Source organism: Lucilia cuprina, chromosome 4 (assembly GCF_022045245.1).
Source record: "Lucilia cuprina isolate Lc7/37 chromosome 4, ASM2204524v1, whole genome shotgun sequence".
Taxonomy (NCBI): Eukaryota; Metazoa; Arthropoda; class Insecta; order Diptera; family Calliphoridae; genus Lucilia; species Lucilia cuprina.
In genome coordinates, this window is record NC_060952.1 from 34,811,993 (window position 1) to 34,827,565 (window position 15,573).

General features: G+C 30.9%; 1 protein-coding gene across 1 annotated transcript; it reads right to left on the reverse strand.

The window, feature by feature from the left end:
• Positions 1-478: 478 nt before the first annotated feature.
• LOC111675531 (calcyphosin-like protein) lies at positions 479-1,413 on the reverse strand. Its single transcript, XM_023436309.2, has 3 exons — positions 1,170-1,413; positions 924-1,101; positions 479-865 (listed from the first exon to the last, which is right to left on the reverse strand). Exons 1-3 carry the CDS (start codon positions 1,319-1,321, stop codon positions 545-547), a joined length of 651 nt encoding a protein of 216 aa, XP_023292077.2. The 5' UTR covers positions 1,322-1,413; the 3' UTR covers positions 479-544.
• Between the last annotated feature and the right edge of the window lie 14,160 nt (positions 1,414-15,573).

Below are 15,573 nucleotides of genomic sequence, written 5' to 3' on the forward strand. Positions count from 1 at the left end.
TTTTTTGAGCATCAGTGCGTAATTGACCTTACCCACCATATAAGGTCCCATTTCTCATATAGACATTTTAAGGGAATTAAAATATATCCACTTTGTTTTGTAAGCATCTGAATATACGGTAAATTTCACTGTCGGTCATAGCTGTTATAAAAATTCCATATCCTATCCTATCCGTAAAATGATCGGATCATAATTGATACCAAAATGACTACATGATCGGCCCATAATTGAAAATGGGAATACTTGTAATATATGACCTAACAAACATGTATTTTAAATAGGAATCGATTTCAAAGTTAATTTTATTTTTACGCAATTATGCCTTTTACTGAAATATTTATTTTATAATATATCCATCCTTTTGTCTATGTTTTGTAGATATTATAACTTTCACAAAGTACAGAATTATGCTCCTTAATAGAGATAATTGCAATTCTTCGGCCACTTTACTAAAAATTTTAATAAAACCAACTTAAAATTTCATCGTGTTTTTATAAAACGTTTATTTAAACACGTGCAATTTTTCCAAAATATATTTATGCAATTACAATTTATAAGCACGTCTCATTACCAAATCAAAATAGGCATCATTATCAATGGAAGCACTTATTGTGGCATAGTAATTAATAAATTCCTCTTTAGTTACTTTAGCTTTTTTCTTCTCACCTTCTTGGTCGCAAACAAAATTATTTAAAAACTGTTCAAGAATTTCAGTTTCCGTCAATTCACCACTCAAATACTTTGGATGATCACGAACGCAATAGATATTTTTCAAATCCTCAACAGTAATAACACCATCACAATTTCTGTCAATTTTTTCGAAAGCTTTATTAATGATTTCCAAACGGTTACGGGTCATAGAGGGCTAAAAGTAAAAATTTCATATGAAAATTTAGTTGTTTAATCTCACATGATTTATTTACCCTTAATTTAGTTAAAAATTCACTTGTATTTATGGCACCATCATTGTTGACATCGAAACTCTTAAAAATAGTTTTAGCTTCATCCTGATTGAGATTAAGGCCACTTTGCTTTATGCCCTCTACAAATTCCATTAAACTAAGAGAATTGTTGCTATTTATATCCATTTTGCGAAAAGTTCTAGAGTTAGGAAGAATCAAATTGTTTTATTAATAGTTATTTAGTATTTGGAGAAATTAACTACTTACTTTGCTAATCCCAATATCCCAGTGGCACCTTTTGCGAAACACATTAGCCTTAGTTTATAAATTGGTTCCTTGTCCACTCCATTGGCCAATTCACGTTTGGAGTTGTTTATAAGAGTGGCTTCTTTTGAATAAAAATCATCGCGATAGCTCATTTTCTTTTAAAATAAAATATAATTGTTATAAAGAAATTTGGAAATATTAAAAAAATAATTTTGTTTATTCAAAATTTAAATGTTTTCTTAAATAAAATATATCACAATTTATTTGATTTTAAAACATTTGATTACTAGGTAATTTTCAGAAGAGCTCATGTATTTTAGGGAAAGATCACAAAAAAAATAGGGAAGCATCACAAAATATGTATTGATTACAAGTACCGTGATGTTGGTACTAGGTTGTCAAAAGAAATATTATCAGGATCCCGATTATATCTCAGAAGACCAAGCTATGACCAGGTTCCATTAAAAAGTTCTCTCAAACTAAGTTCTATGTAGCTGAAAATTGTATTATCCATAGTGAACATATGTAACCCTAATAAGGTCCATTTTCAATCGGTTCATACCTTCTAGGTTAGGTGGCGTGGGTTGTTAATAAGCGAGTTCATTTGAAGACCTTTCGGCTCATTGCGACTGGATTGTCTTCCTAACTACTACTTTGTTAATTCGGCCTCCTTGAAAACCAGCAGGTGTTTCTAATATAACCGATCATGTTTACCAGTGACGAATCTGTGTCTATACTTATACGTAGTCTATGCTCTTGTAAAGGTGTCAGTGACATAGAAGGTGTTGTACAGATTCCACTTCATCTTCGTCCAAGCAACTTGACAGTTGCTATAACGGGGAGAGCCCATATGTCTGACATACAATCATACAGTGTCGAGTATTAAAACAGTTAAAAGATTAATCGAGTTCTTATTAAGAGATAAGAAAGTCCTATTTCTATCTTTTGTCAGATTATCGATATTCTTCAAGTGTTGATACTAATTGACCTGAGTTCCGTCTCACTATAAACCAATTCATCAATAAATTTTGATAGGATCGTCCGGGAGGTGTAAATATCCTTTTGTCCAAGAGTTTAGTCTAGAATCGACTCTTTGGTAGCGCATTCTTCAGATATATCATTTCATCCGATGCCCTCATGTCCTGGAACAACTCAACGTGTTGTTGTGTCAGTTGCGCTAATGATTAAATACAATTTGAAAGACATTTCGATGTACTAACATTGGAGTTAACAGTCTTGATTGATACAATGCTGTCCAAGTGTATATGTATAGATGGCATACACCTCTGCCTGAAGGACCGTGCAGATACTGCCTGAGTAAAAGCCAACTAAAGTAAATTTTAGTTAACTCTTTCTTAAGATTTCTTTTTCAAATATTATTGTTAATCAAGTACACTTTAAATAAAAAAAGTTTTATCAAGTGGTTGCAGGACACGACACATTTTTAATAAATCAACTCTACACTGAAAGGACTTAAATAAATAATTTTATTATTTTTCAATAGTTTGAAGTACCTTTTTTTCTTATTTTTATATTTATTAAAAATATTTATATAAAGCGACTTGTTACACGTGGCAAATGTTTATTGATACTGTGCTATGAAAACAAATTGTTTGTAACAATATTAAAGAAAACTTGCAACAAGCAGCGTTTGAAAAAAATACACATAAAATCTATTATTTTCATTGAAAGCCAGCATGTAGTCTTGAAACTAAAAAAGGCATCAAATAGTTATAAAAACAACAAAAAATGCAAATACGTATTCGATAAATTTTAAGGCGGAAACTACTAAATATAAATACATCAACCACCCCATAGAGAAAATAAATTTTCCAGTCATATTTTATTTAGTTGTCGTTATAAATGTTCACTTTACCAATATTGGGTATTAGATATTTATATAAAAACGAAAATTCAAAGAACTATTAAAGCTTGTTGAAAGAAACATATGAAACATACATATTTACGTTAACATATTTCAATTTATGTATATAAGTTAAACTGGGTGGGGTTTATATTTTTAATATTAACACTATGACAACCATAAATAGTTGTTTGTTTCATTCTCTGTTATAAACACTCATAGGATGAGGCCAAAGGGAATCAGTCTGATTCTTAAATTGTAAACACATTCCTTTGATAAGAAATCAGAATCTTTATGATAAAGATATGGTCAACTATGGACCGATCCACATAAAATTTGGTAGAGAAATATTGCCTCGTATAAAACTTATTTCTGGGAAATTTAATCGCTGTACTCGTATTTAAAACCAGTAATGAGCGTTAAAGTAAATTTATGAAGGGGACCTTATATAGGGGGTAGGGTCAATTATAAACCGATCTACATAAAATTTCATAAAGAGTTTTTTGGCTAGTAAGACACTTCCTTATGTAAAATTTCATCGCTATACTCGTTTGTTTAAGCCAGTAATGAGCATTAAAGTCATTTTCTGAAGGGGACCTTATATGGGGGGTAGGGTCAATTATGGATCAATCCTAATAAAATTTAGTAGAGAGGTTTTAGTTAGTATAAATCTTACTTCTGTTAAATTTCAGCGCTATATACGTATTTTTAAGCCAGTAATGAGCGTTAAAGTAATTTCATGGAGGGGTCCTTATATGGGGAGTATGGTCAATTATGGAGCGATATACATAAAATTTGGTGGAGAGTTATTGGAAATCTATGTAATCAGCTTTTTAGTCATGTTCTAAGGGGGACCTTATATGGTGGGTAGGGCCAATTATGCTCCTATGTCCGCCATAATGCATCTATGCAAAATTTTGTGGTATTTGCTTCATAAGCAACGAATTTGTGAATATTTGAAGCTCTTTATACAATATCCCGGGGCGTACATTGGTATGGGAGCTATGTGAAATCGTTGACCGATTTTGCCCATTTTTAATACCAAACATTTCTGATCAATAAAATATATTTTGGGAAAATTTCATCTCAATAGATGTAATTTTGTGGACGCTATCGTGCCAACAACAGACAGACGGACGTACATAGCTAGATCGTCTTAGAATCTTACTAGGTCCCAGAATATATATACTTATTGGGGCCTTAGAGCAATATTTCGATATGTAACACACGGAATGACAAAATCAATATCAATCATATCTTTTTTGATGGTGGGTATAAAAATGCAGAAATACAGAAATTGCGGAATTGGTAAATCGGGTTAACAGAAGTAAATTTCTTTTCAAAATTGCGGATCTGGTGAATCGGATTAATACTTCGGTTGTTATACCTATTCTTTCTTATGAATGTATTGTCTGATGTCCTTGAAAACGGAGGGGTATTAAAAGATATTCTCTTTGGGTATCAAAATTGTTTAGTATCTACAAACATAAAGTGTTTCCTTAGACTCTCCTGCTACGGGTTCAAATTGATATTGTTATGTCGCATATAAGTCAACACCAGAGGTGCTCAAACATAGACTACCATAGTTTTGTTTGTGTTGGTAATGCAGCAGAGAACAGAATTCACTTCACAATAAAAGTATACTAATAAAATGACTACAAACTGTAAAGTATATGCTAACTGTCAAATATTTATTATGGATTTTGACAGCCGGGATTTTCAAAATATTTCGATAAATTTTACTAGTTTACCTAGTCCCCATACAAGCCGACCTCCCGATTTGGGCAACATAATGTACTTAAATGTAAACCTCTTAACATACCCCTTAATAGAATAATAGTGTTAAAATCTTTAAGAAAACTTTATGAAGTGTAACATTTACATACTTGAGGTTAATTTAAAATAATTTCATTAATTTAATTTATCCAATCAAGCGCAAAACATCAAATGCTTATTACTTTGTACATTACAACTCTTGTTCGCCTTTTTTAATTAAAACCAAACGAAGACAAATATTTACAAATTTTTATAAAAAAAAACTACACACATCAGATAAGTGTTTACACAATCACTGATTGATATCTTGTCATAATTATTGGTTCACTGGTTGTGTTTTTCTAAATTCTCGTAGTAATTATAAATTGTTTCTACAATAGCGTAATGTATGTAGCAATACGTTTTTCTAATTATGGATGAAATAACGTTTACACTAGTTATTTTATATCTCCTATCCCATACCATTATACATCATTATGATACAGAATATTCATTATAAAAAATAACTTAAAGAGAAAATCTATAATAAAGATAACCTCATTAGGTTAGCAGTACCTGAACAGGTATAATGACATTATTAGTATAGTTGTATTAGTAGTTTTACTTACACCTTGTCTATGTACTTTACCTTAAGTTAAGAATTATATATAGTTAGTTGTTTTATACCCGACGTTTTACGGATTTTTCAAAAAACATGAATATGAATGTATAGTCGGACATCGCCGACTATATAATACCCTACACCATTCAGCAGGTTAAAAAAGTGGATAATTTTAAAAAATAAAGCATTTAATTTGTTCTAGATTTTATTCGTTTTGTTATAAATTATAAGTGAATTGTGACCTTCAAGACATTTTCTGAAGAGGAGTTTGTATGGGGGCTACGGTCAAATGTGGCCAGATCACTATAAAAATTAGCAGTGTCATTTACCGTTCTATAAAACTAAGTCTTGCAGATTTTTGTTGACATAATAGAACATTTTACGTAATTACGAGCCTAAAGGCCCGATTCGGGGATACGGTTGTATGGCGGCCAGGCGAAATAATGGATCGCTTTCAACCATTTTTAACAGCGTTCGTCCCTGAATCAAGAAAAGATTGCGAGCTGTAGCGCGCGCACAAGTTTACATACAGACAGACGGATGGACAGACAGATGGACATAGCTAAATCGACTAAGAAAGTGATTCTGAGCCGATTGGTATACTTGAAGGTGGGTCTAGAACCAATATTTTAGGGTGTTACAAACATCAGCACAAACGCATAATACTCTCCCCACCATAGTGGTATAGGGCATAAAAAACAATTAAAAAGATAAAGTAAGGCGTGGCCAACCATATGATATCCTACATCTGAGTTCAACGAACAACGACCAAGGATTGTTAACCCAGCTATACTGACCACACACGTATTGCTGCTATAACAACAACAGCAATACGAACTGTATTGTTTATTTTAGTTGAATATTACCTTGTTTTCGATATATTTAAGTAATTAATGGACGAAAAGTAAATTTTCTCAAAAAGGCTTTATAAATAGGGATAAATATGGGTATAATTAGTATCTTTTTAGTAATCTTAAAGTTACTAAGGGATTTCGTATATTGTGTCATCAATAACAATCTATCGATTCTCCTTAAATTTTGCTCATAAACCTGTCGGTTTATGAGTAATTTTCTGAATAATAAGAAAGTCATTTATTGTCAACTTTATGCATTACAGGTAAACTATGTAACTTGGATTTAATGATAAATTCAACTACGGTGTATTGAAGATTCAGATTTGATTGAATCACAAAAGGTATGTAGGTATAACATATAACCTGGCTCTTGCTCAATACAAAGCAGATAAATACTAAAAGAATATGAGAAAAAAATTAAATGTTATTTTAACATGATTAAAAGAAAGCATGTAGATGGTTGCAATTACATGTGAGTTCAGTAAAGGATAAGCATAAGTAAAACTAGTATAAATGTATAGTCGGGCATGGCCGACCATATGATATCCTACACAAGTTAAAAATGTGGATAATTAAAAAAAGCATTTAATTCGTTTTTTTTTTAATTTATTCCATTTAAAGTTTTATAAAACTAAATTTTGCGATTTTTATTGACATAATAGAACATTAAATTTAATTATAATCTTAAAAGCCCTATTCAAGGGGTACGGTTGTATGGGGGCTAGACGAAATAATAAACGGATTCAACAAAAGAAGAATTTGTGCCAAATTAATGAAATTATCTTAAAAATTGCGACTTGTAGCATGACACACAAACAGACAAAAGGAACGAAAACCATCAGCACAAACGCATAATACATTCCCTACTATAGTGGGCAGAACTATATATACATATATACATGCATATGAATATTAGGCTTCGTTTCAAAAAATACAAGTAAGAGTGCTATATTCGGCTATGCCGAATCTTTTACACCCACCATCAAATCACTGCCGTATAAATAAACTTTGATATTTTGAATATTTTATTGTTATATATCGATATTAATGAGAACATCATTGTAACATTTAAAAGAGGTCCATTAATGGGGGTTTAACTATTGACAGAACTAATTTATAAATGGAGTAGGATTATATAGGGGTAGGTTCAGTTATAGACCGATCCACATAAAATTTGGTGGAAAGGTTTTGATTCCTAAGATACTAACTTATGTCGTTTTCTGAAGGGGACCTTATATGGGGGTAGGGAAATTTTATAAGGATCGGTCCAAAATTGACCGTACCCCCCATATAAAGTCCCCTTCAGAAAATTACTTTATTGCTCATAACTGGCTAAGAGAAGCCAGTTTTTGGGAACATAAATCTCTTACTAGAATTTTATTAGGGTTGGTCCATAATTGACCTTAGCCCCCATATAAAGTCCCTTTCAAAAAATTACTTAGCGCTCATAACTGGCTAAGAGAAGCATCAGAAGCGGGTCGATCCAAATTGAAAATCGGTTCACGTTTTCGCCTAGCCCTCATATTAGGCCCCCTTCAGAAAATAACTTTCTCGCTCATAACCGGCTAAGAGATGCATCAATAGCGGTGAAACACAGAACATAAATCTCTTTGTAAGATTTTATATGGATAGGCCCATAATTGATCCTGCCCCCATATAAATATAAATTCCCCTTCAGCAAATGACTTTATTGCCCATAACTGGCTAAAAGAAGCATCAACATTGGTGAAATTTGGCAAAAAAACATGATCGGTTCATAATAAGGTCCCCTTCAGCAAATGACTTTAATGATCTTATCTGACCTAAAGAAACAGAAACATTTATAGGAACTAAAATTTATAATTAACCCTATCTCCCTTGTAAAGTTCCCTTCAGAAAATGACTTTAAAGCTCATTACTAGCTTAAAACTACAGCGATCAATTTCGACATAAACAATTTTCGTGTAAGTTAAAATCTCCCACTATATTTTATGAGGATCAGTCTCTAATTGACCCTACCCGCCCTATAAGGTCCCTTTTAGGAAATTACTTTAACGCTTATTACTGACTCAAAAATACGATTACAGCAGTGAAATTCTACATAAAGTAGGTTTGTGCGTGCCAAAAACTATTTATGAAATATAATGGATATCGGTCTATAACTGACTCCACTATCCATAAGATCCCCCTCAAATAGTGACTGTAACGCTCGTTACTGGCTGTAACGCTAAAATATGACTACAGTGATGAAATTTCACATAAACATGTTTGTATGACCCCTACCCTAAGGTCAACATTAGAAATTACTTTAAAGCTCATTACTGTCTCAAAAATACAACATAAACAATATTTGTATGAACAAAAATCGTTCTAAATTTTAGAAGTATCGATCCATAATTGACTAATACTTTGTATCAATATTTTTAATTCGAAATAGCGCGTTCCATTCTTAAACCCTTATTAAAGGCCCTCTTCCAAATATTAATATTGACATATGATTTTACATAGATCGATAATATCAAAATTTATTAATAAGAATGATTTGATGGTGGTTATATAAGATTCGGCATGGCCGAATATAACACTCTTACTTGTTAATTTATAGCTATACTAATTAAAAGTGTAATACATTTTAAAACAATATACATATTAAAATATTGTTTCAAAAAGGACCTCACTTTCCCTAGGTATAATCGCAGTACATAATTTGATAAAAAGTTTTTTTTTCATATTTGTACTTATAATGTGCTTCAAAAAATTTTCTCGAATTTAGTACTTTAATAAACATCGATTGAGAGATAAACCTACATACATATTTTTGTACATAAATACCAATAATCAATTAAAACTTTAAAATATTTTATCATTTTCATCTTCGTTTTATATTCATACACATATAAATTTAATCCACCACAAAATATTATTAAATGTGTCAACCTGTTAAATTGATTTTATTGTTTGATTTTGACCAAATTCCCAACCAACCAATCAACCATGTAACCAAAGGGATATTTAACAAAACCAAATATTTCCATTAAAAAGTGAGCAAAAATACTAAAATCCCACAAAATGGTTTACTTGATTATGAAAGCACTTGTTTTATTGCAATTAAAAAAGTGAATTGAAAAAAACAAGAATCATTTCAATGCCCGCATTATTATGGTTAGATAACATTCATACGAGCTATTTTATTTTTAATTTTTTTTGGAATCCACAAAAACTAACGTGAACAAACCAACAAATTTTCACACAATTATACAAACACATGCAAAAGTTACACGTCTATAGTGTATGTGTGAATTTATACTAGTTGTATTTGAGTGTTTTAAGTCTGACCAGCTTTTTGACTTTTCTAACCAAATTTAACCTTTAACCAAAGAGAAAAAAAAAAAGAAAAAGGACAGTCAGGCATTCAGCCGACAGTTAACACGTAAACATCATTATATCATTAGTTTGCAAATGAGCATACAGACGACTAAGAGTGTCGTCTAGTGTCGTGCCATTTGAAGTCTTGGATAAAGTTAAATAGTTGTTAAATGAACATTGAGTTAAATATAATTGTCACAATTTTGGACATTATTAAATAAATATGATTTAGTAGCATCCCTTTACAACGATAATGAACATGAGATTATGTCTGTGTGCATTGCATCAAATGATATTTTGTGTAGGTACGTTTTTAATTGTTTTGTTATATGGATTTTGAATGGAATTATGTTATAATGTTAACACATCGTTAGTTAGAATTTACTGGTACGAGGCACATATGATTTTTTTACTACTGTGACTCATTGTGGTTAAAGCTTTTCTTTTTGCTTTGTACAACAGAGGAATAAAAGGTGTTGCTAATACGGACTATATTGGCATAGCATAATGTCTAAAACAAGGACCAAGACCATCAAATGGTATGCGGTAAAAGGAATGCTCCCCTATAAACATCAGGGTGATATTTGGAATATGGCTTAAGACAATTATGGGCCGAAATCTTTTGAACAAACAAAAAAAATATTTTTGTTAAATTTTTAAAGCGTGAGCGTATGAGTAATTTTTTGAAGAGGACCTTACATGCGTCAATTATCATAACGAAAATTATCGTTATACTCGAATTTTTAGGCCAGTAATGAGTGTTGAAGTCATTTTCTGAAGGGGACCGATCAACCGATCAATTTTGTAGAAATATGACCGTTAAGGCTGTTTTTTGGAGGTCTACTTGTATGGCCGCTATTCAAAAACGTCGACCGATATTGTTCATTTTCAATACCAAACAAACATAATTTATTTATGAAAAATTTCAACTATTATCGCGTCCCGAGTGTCCCTAACGTGATTTCAACAGACAGACAGACGGACATACGAACGAACAGACATTGTTAGATCGTTTTAGAATTTAATATAAACCTAGAATATATCTACATTTGTGGGACTATGACCAGAATTTCGATGTATTGCAAACGGAATGACAGAATCAATGTACCTCCTATATTTTTGGTGGTGTATATAAAAACAATGAAATTCCCTTGTCAAACGATTTTATAACTGAATCCAGAATCTATAAAGACTGGGTGATCTTCCACACCTGTTCTATAATATTCTATATGAGATGGGGACTAATATTAGGCCCTAGTTCCATTATATCGCGATTTTATAACTGAATCCAGAATCTAGAAAGACTGGGTAATAGTCCACACCTGTTCTATAATATTCTATATGAGATGGGGACTAATATTAGGTTTTAGTTACAATATATCGCGATCCTCATTAAATATGATACAAGAGATTATATAAAACTAGATTATGTTGAATTTCAGTAAATTTAAGAGGGACATTATTTAGAAGGTAAGGACGTTTGCAAATCGATCCTAATTAAGTTTGTCAGAGAAATTTATTTGTTTCCTCTAAATTATCTTTCATTGCATTACTGTCATCATGAATCAAGTTATTTCGCTAAAAGTAATTTCCAAATGAAATCTTGTATATGTGGACTAATTATGGCCCGAACAACTCGTTTGTTTTAGAATAAATCGTTATATTTGAATTCTTAAACAAGTTATGGACAGTAAAGTTAGTTTGAGAGGAGAATTATTAACCGCTCGATAAGGTCATTTTCTGAAGGGTGATACCGACTACTGCGAAATTTCATCTCTCTAAGTCATTCCGTTTGGACTCTTCGTGTTTGCAACAGACAGACAGGTTAATCAGACTATCTCTGTAAGACTCAAGAGTGAGAGACATGAATTCAACACACTTCGTATTTAGTATAATTACGGTGACCAATTTTTTATTTTCTAAATCAGGTTATTTTTATACCCTTCACTTTCGTGAGAAGGGTATATATAAGTTTGTCATTCCGTTTGTAATTTCTATAATATAATTTTCCGACCCTATAAAGTAGAGTCAATTAAGACATGTCCGTCTGTCTTTCTGTATGTTGCAATCAGTTTTTAGAGGACGCCAGATATCGGCGAGATCCGAATCTTCAATAATTCTATTAGACATGTTTTCGAGAAGATCACTATTTAAAATCAGTAAAATCGTTCGGTAAATAACGGAGATACAAGCAAAAATCCGACACAAACTCTAAAAATTTAATTAAAAAATTTTATATTTTTTCATGCTTTGTTCAATAAGCAACAACAACGCTGTATATTAGAAAAGGATGTACACGTGTGTGTAGATGTATTTGGTTTTTCAGCTGTGTATTTCGTTTTGTATGTTTGGATGCTGTTGGCTGATTTAGCTATGTCCGTCTGTCCGTCTGTCCGTCTGTCTGTATGTCCTTCTGTTCGTCCGTCTGTCTGTCTGTCTGTGTGTCCATGTAAACCTGTAATGAAATTTGGTTCAAGGACGAACGCTATTGAAAATGGTTGAAATCGGTCCATTATTTCTGCTAGCCCCGATACAACCATACCCCCCGAATCGGGCCTTTAGGCTAATAATTACGTTAAATGTTTTATAATGTAAACAAAAAATCAGCAAAAATAAGTTTTATAGAACAATGAATGGTAATACTAATTCTTATGGTGATCGGGCCTCATTTGACCCTAGCCCCCATACAAACTCCCCTTCTGAAAATGTTCTAAAAAATTTCTAAAAAAAAACGATAAAAATTTACATAATGTATAAATATAGGCCCATATTTACCTTTAATCCCTTATTAGCCCTCTTTTTTGTGAATAATACGTAAAAATATTCCACGATACGGTTGAAGAACAAATTAAATGCTCTATTTTTTTAAAAATTATCCACTTTTTTAACATACTGATTTAGGGTATTATGTAATTGGCAATGTCCGACCATACATTCATACTTGTTTATTATACAAAATATATAATACTGGAACACTATTCTGTTACTATGTAAACAGAATAGTAAATAGTGGACTTTTATGAAATTATTTCATCAATATCGTTGAAAAAAGTAAAAATTCAAAAAATCATATGCAAATGCTAAACTAGAAGGGTTTTTACCTGTTCAGTCTTGATAGACCTTCTCATGGAAATGTTTCTACTTTGACGTATGAGTAATACGAGTTAATTTAAAAATTTCCAAATAAGTATACGCCAGGTATTTCCTATCGAAGTAATTAAAATAAATTATTTTATTATTGAAAATAAAAACATATTAACATAGCGACAAAATACATGTTTGTTATAATTCTATGAATTTCAAAAAAAAAAAATAAAATAAATAAATAATAATGCTCAAAATAAATTTAACTATTGTTGTGGAAATTTTGATATTAAACATGTCAACACATATCAACAATTAATTCAACGCCCATTTATTTATATAATTACTTCGATTTCGTATGCTATTGGAGCTGAACAGTATTACAAATATAATTTTTATAAATTTAAATTTACTCGCTTTAAATTTTTTATTAAATTGCTTTTTATTGTCCAGTACTTGTATAAATTTAAATTCATTTTTATTACATAAATAAAAAATTAAATATTCAAAAGTTAAGCAAATTGACAAAACTTAATATATATTGTTTTTCTCCCCTCCCTAAAGTAATTTCCAAATAGAAAATGAACAACACCAAAACATTTAATTGAATTTCTTTCATGGCCACATAAACAGAAGTTTTATGGAAATTTCTTGGACAATCATTTATAAAATTCGATTATTTTGTCAAGCATCATCTTCAAAAATATTTGAAACTGTTGAAAATACCCCTTTAACTTGAACACTCGAATAAAGCTAAAGTTTATTTGATTGTTCTTCGTGAGTGGTAAGGGGAACATAAACAGTACAGTTGTTATATACAGTGCTGTGTTTGCAAAACACATCTTTAGAAAACCCAACAGCAATAAGAAGCAACAACATCTTGAACATCGTAACAAAAAATAATAGTAATATATTCAATAAAATGTGAGAGAGAAAAATGAAAATAAAAACAGAATCTTCAATTATTGAACACTGAATTCCGGAGGAAGTTGTAAAATCAAATGTCTTCCTTAATGTGTGAAATTGAACTCGGAAATAATTTTGCACATTGTTATGGGTCCACAGACATGCATACATTTTCCTTATTTTCTCTGAATGTTCTATTACCAAAAATACAGCAAGAAAATATTTTTAAACATTTTAACCTGTTTTTACATATCTACACTTAGTGAGACGTACAATTGGATTGTATATTCATCTATACATACAAACATTTAGAGAGAAAGCAGTATGACGTTACATTTTACGATCAAACTTAATAATGAATGAAGTATTTAATATGTACATGGAGCTGAAAATATATTGTAGTTAAATTGTTCTTAGACGATTTTATTTCTTTGTTTTTTTTTTTGTATTTTCAGGTTGTTTAGTTTGTTCAATGCAAAGCACGAACTGGTAACGTAACATTAAATAACGATATTCCTTCACTTAACCCAATTGTGGTACTAGTTAAACTTGTTAACAGGTGTACGAAATTATTCGATTGAGTTATAAAATGAATTAAATATTAAATTAAAAGGAAACTAACTTCATATGGCTGTATCAGGGCAGTGCTATTGTAATAAAGACGGGTTTTTTTTTTAATAAAAAAATTATTAAATCATTAATAGGGATAAGATGTCGAAGTGTTTTAAGTTAACATCTCCTTTGACGGGTGTTCTTTATTCACAGAGTGAGATTCTTTAATGACCCACTATACCAACTATGCTTTTTTTACACGCAGGTGTTGGTCCATATACAAGCATTTTGCTCAAGTACTCGAGCTATTTAATCTCTTATAATAGTAGCCCAATTAAGGCTACTATAAAAGTGAATCCGAAGTACGGATCTATTTTTATTTGACGATACTTTTTTAAAGGGCTACAAGGAGCTACTGTACTAAGCAATAAACGTGTTTTAGAGATAAATCCAATACACATGATGCAAAATCATGGAGATTAAGGTATTAGCAGCTCCGCTGAAACATCACACTTCATTATCCACACCTTAAAAACAACTTAGAATTTATATTATATTATATTTTAAGTGGACACGCAGAATTACGAGCACATCTATTCAAAATTGGACGTGCAGATTCAGACGAACGTAGAGCATATGGAGAGGACAATGAAACTCTGGAGCACTTTCTTTGTCACTGCTAGGCATTCATCAGAGTTAGATCCAAGTATCTTGGAAGATTCTTTATATCATCTGTAAACAAGATTTATTTTAAAGATGTGTTTATGTTGAAACCACATTTTGAAAAAATTTTAAAATAATGGGAATCTTTTTAATGTTAAAATTAAACGCCAAGTTTTTTAGAGTAGAAATAAAAATCCTAAACTAATGAACTCATTCAAAATGATAAAGATTCTGTTCTTTATTAAATTGCACGGTAATAAGATAGTTCTTAAACTTGCAACATGTAGTATGATTTTCAAGAAAAACTTTTATCATAATAACAATTTTCAAATATTTATAACTTTCTATTAACTTTTACATAAAATTGTACCTAATTGAATGTAATGGGTGGTAAGCCACATTAATAACACTCCCCTGGCGACGAACGATGACTGACTACACTTACAAAGAAATATGTCTGAAATTTATCACAATTTGTAACACTGAAGTGGAGTAATGGTGTTTGTGTATTATATAAATAACACTTCTTTCTACTTGTTTTGAACATTTAAGCAATTTTTATTATTAGAAAATAATAATAATAAATTTATGCTTGAAATATTTTCTTTAGAATACACAAAGTAATAAAACAGATTAAATCATACTTTTGTTTCCTTTGAATCTAAAGGAAATTTATATTTGTCTACCTTGAGAAATGAGTGTGAAGTGAAAGCATGTACAAGTATTTCCTTTTTTTGTTTTGTACTTTGTCTAAAGATT